This window comes from Cydia fagiglandana, chromosome 27 (genome assembly GCF_963556715.1).
Source record: "Cydia fagiglandana chromosome 27, ilCydFagi1.1, whole genome shotgun sequence".
Classification (NCBI taxonomy): domain Eukaryota; kingdom Metazoa; phylum Arthropoda; class Insecta; order Lepidoptera; family Tortricidae; genus Cydia; species Cydia fagiglandana.
In genome coordinates this window covers 3,303,683-3,327,302 of record NC_085958.1, presented here as the reverse complement: position 1 = coordinate 3,327,302, position 23,620 = coordinate 3,303,683, and the positions used below count along the sequence as shown (strand labels likewise).

At 37.5% G+C, this 23,620-nt stretch overlaps 1 protein-coding gene across 1 annotated transcript in view; it reads right to left on the bottom strand.

The window, feature by feature from the left end:
• LOC134677800 (uncharacterized) overlaps positions 1–15,609 on the bottom strand; it is a 46,187-nt gene extending 30,578 nt beyond the window's left edge. Inside the window, exon 1 of the mRNA XM_063536228.1 lies at positions 15,503–15,609. Within this exon, the coding sequence (XP_063392298.1) occupies positions 15,503–15,566 (64 nt within the window). The 5' untranslated portion in view covers positions 15,567–15,609. The remainder of the gene's footprint in view (positions 1–15,502) is intronic.
• Positions 15,610–23,620: the final 8,011 nt, after the last annotated feature.

The window sequence follows — 23,620 nt, the reverse complement described above, 5'->3', positions numbered from 1 at the left end:
GGTTGGAAGGTCAGGCCCCAATTTCACATCGGTGACAGGTGCGACGAATTGTAAAATCACTATTGCTGACGTCACAGGCATCCATGGGCTAAGATTACCACTTACCATCGGGCGGGCCGTATTCCTGTTTGCCACCATCATTGTATTATTTAAAAAACTTTATTATATCGGAAAAAAACAGATATTTCTCCTGCGAAGTTTCTGACAATTGTCAAAGATTTAGAAGAATTATAGGTAATTCTTGACAGGTAATGAGACTAATGAGTTATATGTCGGAATTTCGTGACAATTGTAGCGTTTCTTGTGACAATTGTCATAAACTTAGCAAGAGAAATATCTGTTTTTTTCCGATATCATAGTTTTTTTTAATAATACAATGATGGTGGCAAACAGGAATACGGCCCGCCCGATGGTAAGTGGTAATCGTAGCCAATGGATGCCTGTGACGTCAGCAACAGTGATGTTTAACAATTGTCGCACCTGTAACCGATGTGAAATTGGTGCCTGAGTTGATATTGAAATGTCACCTTTACACGCTTCGCGGGCTGACATATGTGACGTTCCACGATAAAAGGTACCTTATGGCGGCTGGCGCTTACGTCGCATAGCGCCGCAATAATATTGGAGCGGCGTTAATAATAGCGTAAGCGCCAACCGCCATAAGGTACCTATACCATGGGACGTCACATATTAGCGCTCCCAATATGATTTAGTATAAAAGCGAGACCGATTATTAAATTTCACTTGCGTTGACGTAAATGGGTTATTTACACGAGAGTGTTAGGCTAGGTTCACTACGGTATTCGATAAAATCCCGTAAACGGTATACGGGAAAAATTTACGCCGTGTGAACCTAGCCTTATGGCTCCTCTACACGATGGCCCACCGCTGGACCAGCGAAATGGCCATGCGATGGATGAGACTTGAGAGCACACATTATAGAATGGGCCACGTGTAGATGCGTACGCAGTACGCACCATCGCTGGGTTATTTGATTCGCGGACGAAACACCAACACCGTGGCCATCCCACCGCCATCCCACCGCGCTGGCCCATTTTAGAGGGCCAGTACGATGGCCCATCGTGTACATTTAGATAATAATAACTGGAGGCTTGAAAAACTTTTCTTACATTTTTATACCAATTTCAGTAAAGTGACTATTTTATTTCTGCGACAATACACGGTGTAACATGAGGAAACCGAATAATTTTAACCACGCATTTCTGAGGTCAAAAGAAGTAAAAAATGTAATATGAGTTTGGTCAATTTCGCCAAAAAAAAAAAATTTTTTTTGTTTTGTTTTTTCAATTTTTTTTACTGTATTTGTACATAAAAAATAAATGTTATTGGTAAACTTGTCACTTAAAATTGATTTTTACATTTTTTTTCGTAGAACCTACTTTTTGCAAAGTTTTGTCACTTTTTGACATCTATCAATAAGGATATTTAGACTACGTCCCATAGCAGCAATATCACCATCAAAAAGGCCTTTTACACTATGTAACAATAAAAACTTTTTTTTTTAATTAATAATATCTCCGAAACTAGGCGAATATCAAAAAAGTTTATAGGACATTTTTGTCTCTAAATATGATCAGGAATACGCTGTTAAAATTATTCGGTTTACTCATGTTACACCGTGTAACCGTGTATAGTAACAAAAATCACAATATTTTTAGAAAAAAACCGGTCAATCAAATACCCGAAGGTGTCATTTCGTTAACATTATTGACATTATTGTCTTAACTAAGAAAATCACTTTTTGTACAATGAAAATCAATCAGGTGAATCACGGAGAGTGAAAGGACGGTTCAATGTCTTCTAATACATCACTAAAACGCATAGCTTGTTTTGCTTTAGAAAAAGCAACCTTAACCTGATAGAAAAGAGGACCATATCTTGAAAGTCGCTTAAGACCTTTTTAAAGACGTTCTAATATAAAATATACGGTATACGACGTAAGCGCCTATTACATTAGAGTATTATTTTCTTCATACGACGCACATATGGGGCATTATCTATGAAAAGGGACCTTATTGTCGATGGCGCATACGCCGCACAGCGTCGCGCGGCATTGTATTTATACCGGAGCATCGTTAATAATGGCGTAAGCGCCATCGACAATAAGGTCCCTTTTCATAGATAACGTCACATATTCTTGTGATTTGTTTTTTATGTCTTTTATTTTGCGCTCCGTGCTATTAATCAGCATAATGTACTAACGATTATGAATTTCATAGGGACTTACGACTTTTTAAAATCGCGATAGATGTGTTCAGAGACAAAATTATATGTTTTAGATGGCGCATCTCACGAGACGTGAGTGGATTTTAAGATAGACTTTAGCACTATAGCAGTAAGATTTAAAATGGCATGCTTGTGAATGCATTGAGCTGTATAAGTTTAAGTGTTAGGACAATGTACTCTTATTATTGGTTACGTATAAAGCGTATAGTTTATTACGTGTTGTGAATGTGACTAGTCAATTATAAAGATTGTATCATTGAAGTCTTTCGGCTGAATAAGCAGTAGTCAATTATAAAGTCTGTATTATTGAGTCCTTACGCTGAATAAGAAGAAACACTACATTGAAGCAGTCTACGTTAAGTCAGTCGTGAAATAAATTAGACAACCATACATTTAAACGTATTTTTTTTTATAAATGTGTGACGTTGCTATAGGAACACCATGCATGCATGTGGAGATTAGAGTCATTCATACAATTTTGTTACGATCTTTTAGGGTATTGGAACTAGGTACATATAACGTAGGTACCTATTAGTAACTAAGCACGGTGGAGTTCACAAATATCTTTACAAGCCATATTTCCAAAAATATATTTACGGCAACAGAAATACATCATCTGTGAAAATTTCAACTGTCTAGCTATCACGGTTCGTGAGATACAGCCTGGTGACAGACGGACGGACAGCGAAGTCTTAGTAATAGGGTCCCGTTTTACCCTTTGGGTACGGAACCCTAAAAACTATTTTCGACTGCATGTGTCATAGTATAAAGCGAATAGGTATAATAATTGTCATTCAATATATTTTCATTAATAAAGGTTTTCCCTTGAAAATATATCAGATAATCATTTCAGCGAAACGACGTACAGAGATTCCCATTTGAACCTTGAACGCTTTAAATAAAATTCCATAATTGTCATCAAAAAAACCACAGTTCCAAAAAGTCAAACATTTCTAAATTTTATAGGCACATATGACATTTCATTTCGAGCACTTATAAAATGTAACTTAATTCAAAAAGGTCTTAAGTTCTCGCAATACCATAGAGAAATATAGTAAGAATAGAGTGCTCACTCCATACATCAGTTTTGGTACCAAAACGACTATTATTTTCGCAGTCGACATCTAGCATCGAGTAGCGGAACTATCAGTACCGCTACTTGATACTAGAATTCTCTAGTGTCGCGACTCACGAATATTGTATTGAACAATTTACAACTAATATTAAAAGCAGGAGGAGTTGAAAATAGAGTTCCGGTTAATCCGGTTATATTAGCTGAAAATTGTTGAGCATTAGAATTTTAGGTCGTTGCAACATCTAATGTCAGGTAGCAGTACTAATAATTCCGCTACTCGATGCTAGATGTCGACAACGAAAATTATAGTCGTTTTACTAGACTTATATTGACCGGAATATGAACCGTGATTAACTTTTCGTGTCTTATCGAGTGTGTCAATATAAGTCTAGGGAAACTAACCGTGAATCATTCAAAACTGTTAATAGTAGAGATGCAACGGATAGTTGTTTGGCTGGATACCGGATACCGGATATTCGGCCTGACCATCGGCGGAATATCCGGTATCCGGCCGCCGAATATTCGGCCAGCGGAACTATGCCTACATTTCGGTTTTTCAGATGCGCATTCTGCAGGTTTGACCTGTTTCCTAGTAAACGTTCGCGCGGACTCATTTCTAGGTTCGAAATGAGTGCGCATGCAAGTCAGTGGAATGATTAAATTGTTTTAAAACATTATAAAAAAACCATTATGGCCATGTCTGTTTCTTAAATCCAATTTGTTTACTCCGAAATCAAGCAATGTTACTATCCGGTATCCGGCCGGATAGTAAAATTATGGCTGGATAGGCCGGATTCCGGATAGTAACCGGATATCCGGTGCATCTCTAGTTAATAGTCGTTTTGGTACTAAAAACTTAAACTGAAGTATGGAGTCAGCACTCTATGTATTAATTGCAATGCGAAGGCACTTATGATGTTATGTTATTAAACTGATGCTTTGACGTCGGTGCCCCGTTATCGTATATCCGATTTCAGTGCGTAGTGAGTTATTTTAGTAAAATAAGTGGTAGATTAATTTACAATGAGAATCGCAATGGCAGGGATCAAAGTACGGAGAGTTGGAACGGTTTATTATGATCATTTTGACATAATTTAATATTCAATTAGGTACTTATGTACCGTGTTCGCAGTCAAATGCTGATATGGGGCATTATCTATGAAAAGGGACCTTATTGTCGATGGCGCTTACGCCGCACAGCGTCGCGCGGCATTGTATTTATATCGGAGCATCATTAATAATGGCGTAAGCACCATCGACAATAAGGTCCCTTTTCATAGATAATGTCACATATAGGTTTGTAATTTAGGCTACGGAAATAGGTTTGTAATTTATAAAGCAACGAAATCCCTCTTAAGTTAAGAGTCTTAACTAGAGTGCCATTGTTGATTATTTCGGGCGCCTGGCAGCTGTTCAGCGGTGGGTGTGAGAGGTTTCAAATAAATTGAAGGTGTACAATTTATAGAGCTCTGAATTTGGTGTGATATAATACCTACAGGTGTTTTATTTGGGGAAAGTAATGCCAGCCAGGTGACGTCCAAGATGTGCGAAGTCATTCTCATTTACAGGGTCAAATTTTATCGTGTGAGTTACCCAAAGGGTAAAAACGGGGCCCTATTACTAAGACTCCGCTTTCCGTTAGTCCGTATGTATGTCTGTTGGCTGTCTGTCACAAGGCCCAGGCTGTATCTCATGAACCGTGATAGCTAGGCAGTTGAAATTTTCACAGATGATGTATTTCTGTTGCCGCTATAACAACAAATACTAAAAACAGAATATAATAATTATTAATTATTTAGGGGAAGGCTCCCATACAACAAACGCGATTTTATGCCGTTTTTTGCGTAATGGTGCGGAACCCTTCGTGCGCGAGTGTCCGATTCGCACTTGGTCGGTTTTTGGTTTTAGTTTGCAGGCTATGTACCTAGATTACCTAGGTACAGTCAGCAGCAGAAGTTGCTAAGCGGGCGAGGTGTTCAAAATTTCCTTGACACGCTCTTATTCTCCAATATAGTCGCGTCAAGATCATTTTTGAACACTACGCCAGCTTAGCAACTTCTGCTGCAGACTGTACACAACTACTACTTATCGGCGCGATTCGGGAAATGAATTAGAGATTAACTAGATACGATTTAGTAAAGATATGTGACGTCCCACAGGGGTAATTTATGGCGGTTGGCGCTTACATTATTATTAACGTCGCTCCAATATTATTGCGGCGCTATGTGACGTAAGCGCCAGCCGCCATAAGGTACCTTTTTTCCGAGGAACGTCACATATCTTCACTATTTCATATCTAGTGAACCTCTAATTCATTTCCCGAATCGCGGCACCAGCCGCCGTAAGGTAATTTTTGCAGTGGAACGTCACATATCTTTACTATTTCATATCTAGTGAGTATCTAATTCATTTCCCGAATCGCCGTATGTCTACTTATATACGCGTCTAGAGAGTGTCGTCTCTTTATGTAATGCAGCAATTATGTACAAGCCAATGACTGTGCGCTCCATTTACCGGCCGACTATACTTCGTTTTTTTTAGCATTAGAAATTAGATAAACAATCTTGATGTGTCTTTTAATTGAAAAACACATTTTAAAAACCGGGCAAGTGCGAGTCGGACTCGCGCACAAAGGGTTCCGTACCATAAAGCAAAAAAAACGGAAAAAAATGCAAAAAGAAAACGGTCACCCATCCAAGTACTGACCACGCCCGACGTTGCTTAATTTTGGTCAAAAATCACGTTTGCTGTATGGGAGCCCCACTTAAATCTTTATTTTATTCTGTTTTTAGTATTTGTTGTTATAGCGGCAACAGAAATACATCATCTGTGAAAATTTCAAGTGTCTAGCTATCACGGTTCGTGAGATACAGCCTGGTGACAGACAGACGGACAGACGGACGGATGGACGGACGGACAGCGAAGTCTTAGTAATAGGGTCCCGTTTTACCCTTTGGGTACGGAACCCTAAAAATAAGTCACGGCAATTACGTAACAATTAATAATCTAATACGATCATTTATATTCTCCTGCTTTCATAAGTAATAGTTATTGATTTTTAAAAAGCGTTTTTCAATTAAAAGACATGCCAAGATTGCTTATCTTCTTTCAAGTTCTTTCTAATGCTAAAAAAAAACGAACTATAGTTTCGATGCCTTATTAAAACTATCATATGGAACAACATCAACAATCACATAACTGAAAACGATATATATGTCGGCGGCCGATCGTAAGATCAGGCAGATCGTAATGTTCCTGGGGCCCGATTTTTGAAATTCGACCGCTCGATTTCGTGTATTTCGGTTAATAATATCTCCACTACTAGGCATTTAAATTCTACTAATAGAATTGAAAACGAGTGGTCATTGTGGTCAATACCACTAGATTCCCAAGTTCTATCGCTCGTATTTCAAAAACCAGCATTTCGCCGTTTTACACCAATTTTCGAGTGACGAAATCGAACGATCGAAATTCAAAAATCGGCCCCCTGTGTATTGTTTTGAGGATAGTCACATTAAACCAATATATAGGTAAGATAGGTTCGTTACGTTAGGTTGCTTCAGATGCCCGAAGGGCCAACTGGCCAGAAATAGGAGCCCCGCGTAGCGGGGCTCCGTCGACTCAGGGAACGGTCAAAGATTTTCACGTTTCACGATATGCCTAGGAATTTCACGATATGCCTGATCTTACGATCGGCCGCCGACATATGTGACGTTATCTATGAAAAGGGACCTTATTGTCGATGGCGCTTACGCCATTATTAACGATGCTCCGGTGTAAATACAATGCCGCGCGACGCTGTGCGGCGTATGCGCCATCGACAATAAGGTCCCTTTTCATAGATAATGCCCCATATATACTATCACTACACCTTATATATGGATTAGATGTGTCAAAAATTACGTTTCTTCAAAAAAAAACGTCACTTTTGACATTTATACAATTTTTTTTATGACGTATCTTAAAATTCGAATTTAAACAAGACCGAAGTGATCCCATAAGCGCACCGTGAACAAAGTTTTGTACGGTGCTCTAAAAAAATAATTGAGAAGGTCCAACAACATCTTGGTACATAATATAATTTTATTACAAAATGAAATGTAAATAGATACAGAAATTTACAAACTTATAACTAGGTAAATATAAAAATTAAGGGTATTATATGCTATTAGGCCATAGGTACCCGGCTAAATGTACCTAGCACGCTGCTGGCGTTTCCCCTTTGGTATATACTTTAATTTACACTATCTATTAAAAAGCTCTGCTAAATAATATATATTACAAATTACAGATTTTTTTTAATTAATCGCTCGAAGAATCGAAAGAGCTCAAGATTAGTAGAAATTATGTAAATATTTCGAAATTAGTTAAATAAGCGTATTAGCATCGCTATACAGCGGGGAAATACGGCCAGCCTTCTGGGCACCTTGCCCGTTGACGGCGATCTGGGGCAAATTTTTTACCTATAGTTTTTGTAAGTTTTATTATGTTTGTTAATTTATTTCGTTAAAAAAGTGAAGTGTACTTAGTGAAATTGCCCTTTTATCTCGCTTTTAAGTAATGTAAACGTACTAGTGCTCGACATGGTAATGCCCAATAGATGACACCTAGCTCTCACCTCTATTGACAATGACTTAAGTTTCAAGATGACATGTACTGGGACCGCGTCGAGCACCAGTACGTTTACCTTAGTTATGTCTACGGTTGGAAAACCTTATAGGTATAAAAATATTATTAAGAAAGCGTAGAAGCATGTAAATGAAAGTAATTATAATATTTAATTTATACCATTATTCATGGTAATTTAATTAAAAGTCAAGACGCAAACGTCATTTTATTCTACCGAGAAAATAATTCTTAATTTGCTAGGGAGAATAAAATGTGACGTCGCACAGGTAAAGGTACCTTATGGCGGTTGGCGCTTATGCTACTATTAACGCCGCTCCAATATTATTGCGGCGCCATGCGACGTAAGCGCCAGCTGCCATAAGGTACCTTTTTCCGTGGAACGCCACAAATGATGTTTGAACAATGATCCTGATCATTGTTCATTTAATTTAGGTAGGTAGGTACCTTCCAATTCCAATTTGGAGGTCGCGGGTTCAAACCCCGGCTCGTACCAATGAGTTTTTCGGAACTTATGTACGAAATATCATTTGATATTTGCCAGTCGCTTTTCGGTGAAGGAAAACATCGTGAGGAAACCGGACTAGTCCCAATAAGGCCTAGTTTACCCTCTGGGTTGGAAGATCAGGTGGCAGTCGCTTTCGTAAAAACTAGTGCCTACGTCAAATCATGGGATTAGTTGTCAAGCGGACCCCAGGCTCTCATGAGCCGTGGCGAAATGCCGGGATAACGCCAGGAAGAAGAAGAACTTTAAACGATCATTTCTTGTACAGTCAGACCATGAAAAGCCTGCAGCGGATTTGATAGCCCACGCAGTGCGAGTGTTATTTTAAACGTCAAACTTCTATGAAATTATGACGTATTAAATAACACTAAGTAGCTTGCACTGCGTGGGCTACCAAATCCGCTGCAGACTTTTCATGGTCCGATCCGACTCTATATTAATTTATATATTTCGGGGATCTTGAAAACGGCTCTAACGATATCGATGAATTTTGCTATATGGGGTTTTCGGGGGCGAAAAATCGATCTAGACCTGGGTCTTATCTCTGGGAAAACGCGCATTTTTGAGTTTTTTTTATGTTTTCTGCCTCCCAGATATTTCCTAATAACATAACAGCATACAGTCAGTAGCAGAAGTTGCAATACATATGTAAACAGGCCCTAAGGCCATGTACACGCTCGTAGGGGCCTTATCAGATAAAAATAAAACATTGAATATCTTCAAAATGGAGTTAATTAGAATACCGGTTACGTACTTTGTAAAAGTTACTTAATTTAAGCTCAGGAATGCACCCTTGGAATTAACACACTTTAAAAAAAACCGGACAAGTGCAAGTCGGACTCACTGAGGGTTCCGTACTTTTTAGGGTTCCGTACCCAAAGGGTAAAACGGGACCCTATTACTAAGACTTCGCTGTCCGTCCGTCCGTCCGTCCGTCCGTCTGTCCGTCTGTCCGTCTGTCTGTGACCAGGCTGTATCTCACGAACCGTGATAGCTATTAGACAGTTGAAATTTTCACAGATGATGTATTTCTGTTGCCGCTATAACAACAAATACTAAAAACAGAATAAAATAAAGATTTAAGTGGGGCTCCCATACAGCAAACGTGATTTTTGACCAAAGTTAAGCAACGTCGGGCGTGGTCAGTATTTGGATGGGTGACCGTTTTCTTTTTGCATTTTTATCCGTTTCTTTTTTTTGCTTTATGGTACGGAACCCTTCGTGCGCGAGTCCGACTCGCACTTGCCCGGTTTTTAGTATTTCTTGTTATAGTGGCAACAGAAATAATCATCTGTGAAAATTTCAACTGTCTGAATAGCTATCACGGTTGTTGAGATAGAGATATCAGCGGAATCTTAGTAATAGGTTCCCGTTTTTACCCTTTGGGTACGGAACCCTAAAAAACTGGTGTCACTTTTTATTTTTTAAGTAGCTAAGTATGTATTCTCAATTTCTCGAAGACGCCTGAACAGATTTTTTTTTTAATTGAAATGGACTTCACCGTTGGCCCCACAATGAACATATATGAGCCGTGACAATTAGCTGGGACAAATGGAAGAAGAGATACAGGACGGCCAGTAGGTCAGTGGCAGATTTGCAGTCTTTGCCGCCTTAGGCCCCAGGCCCTGTAGTAAGTACTGGCCGCCCCTTTCTCAGCACCCATCTATAGCCCCTCAGCTGTGGGAGATGAATATGGCCGCTCCCCCTCATCTGTGGCAGCCTAAGGGGTCTGCTCCACAGACAGGGTTTCTAGGTCCACATGCAAGTGGAAAATTGCGATTTATTCCGTTTTTTACAATGATACAGTCTATAGTTTGTATTTTTTCTGCTCTTTATTTAATTATCTAACTGCTACTTAAAATTACGACCATTAAACTAACATAAAATAACTGTACAGTCGAATTCAAATTATAGGTACCGAAATGTATCTTTCATTTTCTATTGTAATAAAAAAATAAACAGTTTTTAGGCGTATCTGTTACTCTAATAATGTAGTAATAGTAATAGTAATAATAGTAATAGCCTTTATTTCATGCGTTTTTGTTATTTTTTACACTTTCTTTGTTATTATACTTATTTATTAAATTATTAATTTTTAACTTTTATTGTTTTTCAATTTATTTTATTCATTTGCATGCCGCGTGTGCGGAAAAGGCCTCCCCCAGTTTTTCCCATTCCTTCCTATTCTGTGCTGTTCTCCACCAGAATCTATCGAAATTTCGTAGCTCATCTCTAATAATGTACATAATTTAATCATACACATCAAAAAAACATAAAATGTCAGGCTTATCAATTAAATACATGAAATATACCATTTGAAAACTTTATTGAAATTATGTCTGCCCTAGAAATGGCGCACGTAAATAAGTTTCTAATTACATGCATTGTGGAGTCCTACCACACCCTATGTAATAATTTTATACATAAATAAGAAATTTAAGTTGTAAACTATCTGTGGCCAAAGTAATAGTAATGCAGGTGCAGTAGTTATATGGTAAGAAATGTTTAAAAAATGCTTTTATTTATTCATGCACCATTGATAGCCCACAAAATGTTGAAAAATCACAGCAACCAGCAGCCTTAATCCAAAGAAATTCCGTTTCTCAGAGTATTAATGAAACAATATTTAATAATAAATAATCGCACTTGTTCTTATTAAACAAAAAACATCTAAAAACTTGATCTGAAAACAAGACAAATATAGACCAAATCACATCTATATGGTTTGATTAATATGGACATACCTAGACCGTAAGAGCAATAAAGGGATATTTCAGAATGTGTGAAGAGTAACACCTAAAATCTTAATAGCAAACCCCACCGCCATCATTATTATTATCATCATCATCATCACTGTCGCCTAGTACCCATATTAAAACCCTTGCATAATTAATTTATATTATACTCGTCGATCTCAGTATAAAGACTTCATGGACAAAACTATAATCTTACAAATTAAATGTCCAGCCCTTGCTCTCACTCATTACAGTTGCGCTGAGCTGTGTTATTATAGCCTATGTGGAAAGAGAAGTATCGTAGAATTAGTTAGTAAGTGGAATGTCCATGCTATGCAAACGTGCGTTAGTAACATGACAGCGCCGTCTGTGGCGACAGCCTGGCAGGTGCTCGTCCAGTCTGTTGCGACAGCCCGAGAGTTTATGTGCCGACCGTTACTTAGTTTGATAGCTATTATTCACTTTAAACAGATTTTAAACTAATTTCATTGTATTTAATATAATCTATATGAACTACGACATATTATGATTGTTTTGAGACATAGTAAAACTTATACAAATAATAAGAAACCGAGTAAGAAAATTTCGGCTATGACTTGGCATGTCATTTCTTCACACCTTTAGCACTTATATTATTCTAAAAACACACCCAAACATAATATTAACAAAAGTTTACTGACATTTCCTCAGCTTTTTAACGGTTTCACCATAAAAATCCACAATTTTACTATAAAAACACGTAACATGCTACTCGTCACAGTGGCTGTTTTTGACTGACGAAAGTTAACGACTTTTTCAACCGTTGAACATTCAAATGTTCGCTTGCTAGCTGTCTTGCTTCATTCACTCCACGATTAAATATGTCAGAGCGAGTTAAACATATGTTTCACTGATATTTTACCTTAAGTTTAGGCGCAAATTATGCGAACCTGGCAGGTTGAGCCACAGATAAACCGCCAATTTTATGACCGCCTGAAAGGCGCTCCCACAGTTGAGGGGATAGACTGCTGCACCTAATTGCTTCTCTACACGATGGGCCAACGCCGGCCACTCCAAGGGACGCATTTATACGTTAGAGGGAGCAAGTGATATTGCTATCTCATTCTACCGCATGGCTGCGTCCCTTGGAGTGGCCGGCGCTGGCCCATCGTGTAGAGGAGCCATAATATCTGGCCGCAGTGGCCGCCCTAGGCCCGGGCCTACTGGACCTTAAAGAAAATCCGCCACTGCAGTGGTATACGACGTCAAAGATATGTTTACACTTTTTGCCTTATTACAAAGGAGTAAGGTGCAAAAGTGTAAACATATTTTTGACGTCGAGCTATCGTACAAAAACAATAATTGACACGTTTCCAGTTTATACGTTTCAAATGAAAGCGGAACATTTGACGTTTCCGCAAGAAAACTAGAATATATTTGCAAACAAATAGGTATCGCGGGCACTTAGCTATTCTTGTACAGTCCCCTTCAGATATATCGGAGCGGCCAAGGCGCTCACAAATATCTGAACACGCCTGTATTGTCAAGGCGTTAAAGTGCTTGTTCAGATATTTATGAGTGCCTTCAACGCTCATCTAATGGCGACTGTACAGCCATTTGTGGCGAACGAGCATATTGCCCTTATAAATAGTAACACGACGAAGTAAATTTTATTCAGTATTTTATAAACATCGGGTTATTTTGGCCCACTGTGTACATATTGTTAATCCTCAGTTACGGCAGGCGTGTCTCAGTCCGCGATTTCGTCGCTTTGCTACAGGTAGCTAAAAGTGCATCCGTTCGGCCCCAATTTTGGGGTTTGCCATAAGCCGTGCGTGGCGCTGTCGCCACCTAGCGGCCATATCTATGCTGATCGTAACAGACGCGTTTTGTTAGAGAGTGAGTCTTCTGTACTTAGTACTATTATTTATTCTGTGCTTACGGTGCTCAAACGTTGTCCCTTACCGAGTTACAAAAGACATAACTGAAGGTTTGCCAAAGAGCGATGGAGCGCAACATGCTCGGGGTGAAAATGATTGACCGTATCCGAAAGACTTGCGCATCAAAACGACATTGGGGTCAAAACCGCCAGGCTAAAGTGGGACTGGGCAGGCCATGTACGACGTATGCATCCACAGAGGTGGGCTAAACTACCCACGGAGTGGGTGCCACAATGTAAACGCCGGCAAGGTCGGCCTAAGAGGAGATGGCGGGACGACCTGGACGCATTTCTCAGCAGCTGGACGGATGCTGCAGTTAATCGGGAGGATTCGAAGTCTAGGGGGGAGGCCTTTGCCCAGCAGTGGAACACCTTAAAGGCTATTTAAAAAAATTACGGTTACTTGAATACAATTACATCGATGCAAGTACTGTAATTAATGAACTGACAAACAATACAAAGCCTAAATTGTTTACTTTCCTAATAAGTGTTAAGTACTGGAACCCTATTGTAGGGTTACTCAGGTAAACAAGTATTTGGTTTAGGGATTAAATAAACAAGGGAAGCTAAACAAGGGTAACTAATAATTGCACCAATTGTAGATGTCTGTTTGGCCCTATGGTTGACTGGTAGAGAATGCCATTTGGCATTAAGTCCGCCATTTGTACATTTTTGTATATACTTTGTGCAATAAAGTTTAAATAAATAAATAAATAAATAAATAATAATATTTACTGTGGGTAATATTTACCATATGTATGGTGCTACTTTCCCGCACTAGTGCGGCAATAAGCACTTTCCGTGCCTATGTCGAAAATTTAAAGGGCCATATGTACTTGATGTTCTTTTAAACAGACTGCGAAATATCGAGGCGCCGGCAATGGGTTTTCATACAAAATGGCTGGCCTATTTACCCCATAGGACGGCAACAGTTGCTTTCCGAACGTCATCTTTAACATATAGAGTTGTGAGAAGTCATGCTTGACGTGCTGGCAAGTAGCATTCCTTATTTACTTGTGGCTTTGAGCATTTAATAACTGGAGTCGCCTTAAAGAGCCTATACCCCTCTGCCGAAAACCTTGCACAATTTTGCAAACTTTTGTATGTACTGACGTTTATCTGACATGGCTATGTGTACGTTACGTACAAAATAGCCATAGGTACATTTTACGTGCCCCTCCCCCGCAAAAATCGGCAGACTGTTTTGTACACAAAATGACAGGCAAGGCGTCCCCAGTTACTAAATGATATAAAACTTTTGGAAACGACTGTGTATTACTCGTATACCGGGTGTGGCCTGTAATATGTGCAAAAATTTAAACTGTAGGCTGTATTCCTCATACTGACCAACATTTGTTCAGCGACTTAAAAAATTACTTGAGGTTTGATTTTTAATACACTTTAAAGTTTATTCTAAGACGCAATGTATTGCGAATTTTGTTATGTTTAAGGCGTGACAAGCAACGTCAATCACAATGATATGGCGTGGCGATGGCGTCCATTGAAGATAATATTTATTTTGTATGAAAAATAGGGAGTCTAAATACTTCATATTTTTTTAAAGTTGTTGAACAAAAGTGTCACCGTTTGAGGAGTACAATTTATGTTTGAATTATTTGCTCGTGTTACAGGCCACACCCGGTATACAAACAACTTTTGAAGATATAGTTATCAGTCTTCGTTTAATTTATTTATTTACCGACAACAATATAAAGTATTGTGTTTAATGGCTAACTACTTAATGTAAATGGTCAATTAAAATTATTAATTGAAGTATAATAATAATTATGTTCGGAATTATTTTAAATCAAGGTTTAGACAGACTGAATAAATACGTTTTTGAGTTAACTAACTTATTTTTGTTATTGAAAGTAAGAATATTGACGTGACGCTTAATTTCTAAATTTTTTATTTAAAAAACGCAAATAAAATCAAACTAAAACGAAATGGCAACTTAAATTTAAAATAACTGGCAAGGCAACGCATAATCGGAGTTTTTAGACTTTTTAGGCTAGGTATCATAGTTTCAAGCGTAAGGAAAATTCTAAAATAAGGCTATATAATTATAATAATCATAAGAATTTATTTTTTTTCGAAATAGTAGTTTTAAGATTTTTTATTAATGTTTTTTTCCTGGAGTTTTTCGTTTCGTGATGTATGATTTTTAATTTTATTTCCTCCACAATTTATTTACACAACAAATGTGGTAAAAGACGTCAAGTTACGGAAAGTGGTTAAAAGTTGCCAAAATTTCATGAAAATTTCGCAAGATTATTGAAAATTTTGAAATGAAAAGTTTCATTTATCATACAAACATTTTCCGAAGTTTCGAAAGGTATTTAATGTGGAAATTTCGCAATCTTTGTAACTTTCCGACGGATCATTAAACGAGTTACCTGGATTTCTCTGCAATCTCCTTAAATTAGTTCCACTGTCCTCCATATGCCAAGAATATTCCATTTTAAACCGTCTACAAATCAATCATTTTCAACACATCATTTAAGTCGCGTCTACGAAACCAATAACACACATCACGTTAAAATCTGCTTTTAAATTAAAAAGTATAATTGGCTTAAAGGACTAGCATCCAGGCCATACTTATTCAAAAAAAAAAAATTAAAAAGTAAAAATGTCTCTTTAGATTGTTAAAAAAAATTGCGTTCACAGATTAAAAAAAAAATATAAGTAAATTCTTTTCTCAAAAACACTGGCCGGTTATAGAATGTTATTTTTTTAAAAACGTCCGTTTGGCGTTCGATCTTTTGAGGCACTGGCGAGTCCGTATATTACCCCTTGCGTGTGAAAGGGTCAGTCATTGGAACGAAGCGTGCGTGCAAGCGGGACGGAGAACATTTTCACTGTTTTTAGGAAAAGCGGTGGGGTTGGAAACTGACCAATGGCGGGGTTTTCTTTTGTTGGGAAAATTGTATTTTTGGTCAAAGGGCGTGTGGATTTGAATATTAGGGCAGTTTTCATGGTATCAAATGTTAGGTGATTTTACAGACATGAATGATTATATATTCTTCAATCCATTTGTATGTACACTGGTGATTTAAAAAAAAAATGACTTTGGTAACAGTGCAGTTTTCTTTTGTTTAAATTGAATTAGGCCCACTTGCACCATTCCACTAACCCGGGGTTAAGCAGTTTAACCGTCAACCCAGTGTCGAATTGTACTGGTAACCATGGTAACTCCAGGTTTAACTAGTTAACCCCGGGTTAGTGGAATGGTGCAAGTGGGCCTTAATGATTAGGGCCGGTACAAACGGATTGCACCCCGACTGCTACTTGTATGGGAACTGCACGCCGACGTTGCAGTTGGCGTGCAGTTCCCATACAATTTGCAGTCAATCTGTATCGGCCCTTAGGTATGGTATTATGGACGGGATGTCCAAAAAAAGTGCGAGTCGGACTCGCGTTTCTAGAGTTCCGTACATAAGTCCGACTCACGCTTGACTGCACATTTGTAATAGGTTTTCCTGTCATCTATAGGTAAAGAACTATTATGTGTATTTTTTTTTAAATTTTAGACCCCGTAGTTTCGGAGATAAAGTGGGGGGAATGGTAATTTTTTGGCTATTTTCTTAAAGAACTTCGAACCTATGTATTTTAAAATTATAAAAAAAAATATGTCCATCTTTGGGTCATTAATTTATATGTGTGTGCCAAATTTCAACTTAATTGGTCTAGTAGTTTCCGAGAAAATAGCCTGTGACAGACGGACAGACAGACGCACGAGTGATCCTATAAGGGTTCCGTTTATTCCTTTTGAATTACGGAACCCTAAAAATGCAAAAATATAGACAGAGATTTTATTTGGCACAAAAGAAAAAGATACATTAAGTACCTACCTATTTATTTTGTGGCTACCACAAGTTTGGCATTGACATAAACGCTATCGAGAACGTAACTTACTTTCTATGCATCTCGCTCGGATTCGCATTAGTGCGAGCGAGATGTATAGATAGTAAATTACGTAGACGTTAGCGTGTGTCAGTTTTGACACTGTGAGTGACTCATGGTACGGGTACTGATATTTATTTATTTTTAAGTGATTTAGTTCCGCACATTAAGTAAGTAAGTAGAGTATTATAAATATCAATAATTTATAGTTGTGAAAAGAGCAATACCTGGGTCCATATTGGGTCGCATAATAATTGATTGTCCTAATGTAATGTTACGAATAAAACTGATTTCGCATAATTGTTATTGTGCTGGAAATATTAACATTTCTGAAAAATTATAACACAAACCTAACCTAACCTACCCTATTCTACATAACCTATGCAAAATATTTTCGAAAATACTTTCTGTTTCAGCTGGAGAAAAAATATGCGAAAGGGGCTGTCCATAAATTACGTCATCGATTTTTGACGATTTTGGACCCCCCCCCCCTAAAATCATCCAAAAATCATGCTTCAAATCACCCCATTTCCTCCTACATCATCCGATGTCCAGACCCCCCCCCCCTAATTTGAAATGACGTAATTTATGGATCCATGCATTTATGCATTCTCCTGCCAGCTATGCGGTCGCGGCTGCCGCTCTCGCATTGGGCTTAATAGTCATTTGCGGAAGTGCCGCACTCTTAATATAGACGCTGCTTAAACCATCATCTTATTGATGTGACAGGCCAATGATGATGTGAATTTATGGATAGCCCCAAAAGAGTTTTATGCGTAACATTACATTATGATAATCAATTATTATGCGATGAGATAGGATCCCGCAATACCTACTAACATTTAAATCTAATAGTAGGTATAGTTATACTTGTGACCACAGGGCAAGTGATTTATCAACAAATCGTTATTGCTTATTTAGCAAATATAAATAATTTTATATTTTTTTAGGAAATATATGTAAAAACAGTTAAATTAACAAAATATGCTCACAAATTTACATTTATCGACCTATAACTATTTACATAATTCATAAACAATAAATAGTTCCTTCATCCCCTTGCGTGTTAACCCACCACTTTCTGTCCCCAAATCGTATAACATTTATACAGTGTGTGTCTGACCATGGGGTTTTAAATCCAGGGCTTGATTTTACTTGCTAAACTAAGCCACTTTTACTATGGGACCAACCCTCAAATCGGGGAAAATTTTTTGGCTTTTCTATAGAAAGCGTCGACATCTGATCAGCCAAAGCCTGTTGTTATAGAGGCAACAGAAATACATCATCTGTGAAAATTTCAACTGTCTAGCTATCACGGTTCGTGAGATACAGCCTGGTGACAGACAGACGGACGGACGGACGGACGGACAGCGAAGTCTTAGTAATAGGGTCCCATTTTACCCTTTGGGTACGGAACCCTAAAAAAGAATTCGGGATTTCGGGGTTGGTCCCATAGTACAAGTAGCTCAGTTTAGCGAGTAGAATCGAGCCCTGGATTTAAAGCCCCATTGCCAGACACACACTGTATAAGGGATGTTTTTTACTAGCTATGTGTTTCTTTTGTTTTTTGCCATTTTTATATATTGTGACCTTTTTTGCCACTTTTGTGTTATTTCTAGTCAGGATCGCGAGCCCTTTTGATCCTTATGGGAGAAAAAATGGTCCAAAAATTTCCATACATTTTTCAAACTTCCCTTTTTGTTGCCGCCATACAAAGTATATAGGGAAATGGTAACACAATAGGAAAAAAACTCTAGGACATTTTTTATCCCATTAGGATCGAAAGAGCTCGTGATTCTAAGTAGAAATAACAGAAAAGTGGCAAAAAAGGTCACAATATATAAAAAAAACCGGGCAAGTGCGAGTCGGACTGGCGCACGAAGGGTTCCGTACCATAATGCAAAAAAAAACAAAAAAAAGCAAAATAAACGGTCACCCATCCAAGTACTGACCCCTCCCGACGTTGCTTAACTTTGGTCAAAAATCACGTTTGTTGTATGGGAGCCCCATTTAAATCTTTATTTTGTTCTGTTTTTAGTATTTGTTGTTATAGCGGCAACAGAAATACATCATCTGTGAAAATTTCAACTGTCTAGCTATCACGGTTCGTGAGATACAGCCTGGTGACAGACGGACGGACGGACAGCGAAGTCTTAGTGATAGGGTCCCGTTTTACCCTTTGGGTACGGAACCCTAAAAAAGGTCACAATATATAAAAAATACAAAAAAAAATCCTTAAAATAGTAGAAATTAAATAAAATGGGACTATAAAATTTCCACACAATTTTTTTGCCATGTTCAAGCATTTTACGTCAAAAATGTGACAGTTACCTACGTAAAGTTCGTTTTTTTTAGCATTAGAAAAAAACTTGCAAGAAGGTAAGCGATTTTGACACGTCTTTTAATTGAAAAACGCTTTTTAAAAATCAAAATCTATTACTTATGAAAGCAGAAGAATACATATAAATGATCGTATTAGATTTATAATTGTTCCATATTTTCCATAACTTATTTTTAAAATGTGTTTTTCAATTAAAATACACATCAAGATTGTTTACCTTATTTCTAATGCTAAAAAAAACGAACTTTAGAAATACCTAGTACTGAGAAAATTTTATACCCTTACCAAAAGTATTTCTAGAGTTACACCAAGATAAGTCTGGTTTATTCATACGTCATAATTTCCTACATGTTTGACGTTTGGAATAACACTTGCACTGCGTGCTGAGCTATCAAAATCGCTGCAGACTTTTATTGGTCTATGTCTACCAAGTAAAAATTAATAGAGCCAGACCAAGAAAAGTCTGTAGTGATTTTGTTAGCCCACGCGGTGCAAGTGTTATTTATGTGTCATAATTTCATAAAGGTTTGACGTTTTAAATAACATTTGCACTGCGTGGGCTATCAAATCCGCTGCAGACTTTTCTTGGTCTAACACTATACAACTCTTTACAACACATTAGTAAACCAGGACTAAGCATGAAAAACACCCTGTATAGGTACGGTATAATATAACTATATCTAACCAATACAGGGTAGTAAACATGGTTAGCCCCGAATCTTCATTGATTCAACGCGCCATGGCAACCATCTCGTGACTAAAATGCGGTAAATGGTAGAATACTGTAACTTGACTTACAGCGTTTTAAAGTACTTTAATTTAAGAAGAAATAAATGTTTGTCTGATTCAGACAGAGGGTATCGTTAACTCTAGAGCTCTAGACCTCTAACACCTTTATCCATGTTTCTATTAAACAAAATGAAATGGAAGTTACCACCATAAGGGCTCCCCCACATCTGGCGTCTTTCGAGCGTCGCCGTCTAGAAAGTAAATTACGTTCACGATAGCGTTTATGTCAATGCCAAACTGATGGTAGCCGTAAAGGGCCTATTTGAGATCTAAGCTAGTTTTTAATTTCGATAATACCACACATATCTTGTTTGTAAATAAATGATAAACATGACTGCTAAAACCATAACCCTTCGTTTATCTACGTTGTAGGCGGGTAAAACCAATTAACAATATCATTGATTGCCCCAAAACTAAACAAATTAGTAGCCATTACGATTGTTTACAGTTTAAAGGTCACCTCCGCACGGTTAATCGTGGGAGCTTCAATATTTAAACAGGGGCAGGTGGGATAGGGTGTGAAATAATGGCACTTTATAGATACTACACTACCTACCTCTACAAGGTGTTTTATTCATACCTCGCACCTCCAATGTAAAAGGGACGGCCTATTGGGAGGACGCTGTGGGCATGGATAAAACACAAGATATGACTTCTTTAGGTATATATTTTCAGCTAGCGTTAGCGTTAGCTCGTTGGGTGGATGACATTCGGAAAATTGCGGGGCACTTTTGGATGAGACTAGCCCAGGACCGGGATAAGTGGCGTACTCGAAGAGAGGCCTATGCTCAGCAGTGGGCGACTGAAGGCTAGAATGATGATGATGATAATATTTTCAGCTTGAATACAATTGACATAAATATCTACACTCGATGGCTGCCTCTAATCGAATGCCGATTGCGCACCGCTAGGCCATTTGACAGCGGGCTTAAAATTCTAAATTTGAATATCGTGACTAGCCAGTCACAAATTAACCCTTATCTTGGCGTTGTAACACCCGTGATACGTGGAACTTTAAAAAATCTAGCAGGTTCACTTTACTATCTAACAAAATAATTCTGCCATCAATATATCAAGGTACCCTCCTTTCTTATAGAAAAAAATAACGGACACAAGTGTCATTGTAAATTAATTAGTAATAATCAACATTGCGCCACGGGAACAACAGATTTGCATTTATTTCTTAAATTCGTATTTATTTTTACATAATCTACATTTTGATGCATTTACTATCTGTTAGTGCATAAATATTTACAATGCGTTCGAATTTAAAAACATTTAATACACAGAACCTTACATGAAACTGTTATGTATTATATTTGATACATTGCCAAGAACTCAGAAATGTACATATCGAAAGGATTGTATTACATTTAATATATTGCCAAGTTGTCGTCAAAATAGTTTTACATATTTTTTATTTATTACTATATTTGTGGGGTTACAAAACATGTTTAAAGTATTTAATATTAGTTGTTGTATTATTTAGTTATTGAACTTTGATTTTTTTAAATACTAGATATTATTTAACTGTATATTCGTACGCTGTAGCATTATTGCTATGCCGTAGCCCGTAGCACAGAAAAATATGAGTATGGCCAATGACCAAAAATGCCCCCAAAGTAAAAAACATTTTAACTTTTAATTTTTTTAACTTTTAATTATTTGTTTACTTTTCATATTTTACTCAACTTTTTGCTGACGACTTTTTTCAAACTTTACGGGATCCAATTTTCCGCCCATGTGATCAGGTATTGGTAGATATAATTTATTTTTACAGGTGTAATAGTCATCTGATGCTTTCGATTGCGTTTAATAAGCAATAAATGATAATTTCTGTTGCATTACATGTTTGATTTTTATTAAAATCCATATTTTCCTTCTAAAAAGTAGGTAACTATTTTGTTGAGAGATTGGCATTGTATCAAATATGATACATATGATGTTCCGAAACTGGAAAATCCTGGATTATTTCCCTTAATTTTTAATTGTCTAGTATGCTCAATAGGTGACGAAAAACTAAAAAAAAAATATTTAAGATATTTTGATCCTTGCCAAGATAAGGGTTAAAAAAGACTGTAAAGGATGTAAACCTTTACAGTAATACAGTACTTACATACTTTATTTTCATACATGTACGAGTATTGTGCAGGATTTATCTAACAGGTACCTACCTATTGGAATCAGAGTTGAAGTCAGCAAATAGGACAATAAATTCACACTTATGGACAGCAGGACCTATAGTCAGACCGTAAAAAGTCTGCAGCGATTTTGATAGCCCACGCAGTACAAGTGTCATTTTAAACGTCAAACTTCTATGAAATTATGACCTATACATAACACTTACACTGCGTGGGCTATCAAATCCGCTGCAGACTTTATTTGGTGCAACTATAAATGCTTTCACGCTTGCAAATGACATGTCGACCGCCTCAGTCCGGGCACGGCCCGGCTTAGCGTGAGTCATCCTTAAATAACACTTGCACTGAGTGTGCTATCAAAATATTTGCAGACTTTTCTTGGTGTAACTCTAAATAATTTCCACGAGTTACAAAAGCTCTTACAACTACTAGGGTACTCATTTTCTTTCCTGCTAGCAAAGAGAATAGTTAGTATAGAGGGGTCCTGTCATAGTAAATGTTGTAGTCACTGTAAATTTACTGCCATCTATCGACACACGACTAAAACTCAAAATAAACACGTATAAAATTATGAAAATAGTGTATATAAATGGATAAATAATTTTATTATTTTTATATTATTTTGACCCATGATTGATCATTCTTTGATATCTATATGTTAAAATTGTTAAATATGAAACGGTGTCTTTACGCCATCTAGCCGAGCATTGGCCAAACGTGTGTGCGCCATCTATCCGAGAATAACTTTTTCTTGATTTCCGAGGCACGTTTTTTTCTTAGACTTTATTCATCTTATACGAAGTTACATATGTTTTTACTGCTAGTAAGACTTAGGTAAAGGGAATCCGTTCGGAAACCCACCCTCAAAAATTTGTTTAACCTATCTAGCTCTCCAAAATATATCGTGTTTATAAAAATATACCTAAAGAAAACTGAACTAAATATAGAATGTTAGTTTAACCCTATATTTTCTATTTTAACCTCACCCACGCTCCCAAAGCTTTTTCATTGTCACAATCCGGATATACGCGTTAACCCGGGGTTATGAGAACGGCAATTTCTATATTACTGCTATTAAACTAATTAATTTTAGTTTTATGACGTCGTGGGAAAACCGGACACACATACATACTTCCCGACAACTACCTACGTTGTCGTAGCCATCGCCTCCTAGATAATGGAACCATTCACACGACTGCACACCAGTACTCTCACTACTCTCCAATTGTCCGTTCCCGGACACTCCTTAATAATTTCGTATCTTTTGCACCTAACTCCGACTTGTTTGCCGACGAAAGTCATAAACTTTTTAAAGATTTTTACGTTTTTGCGAATCAAAC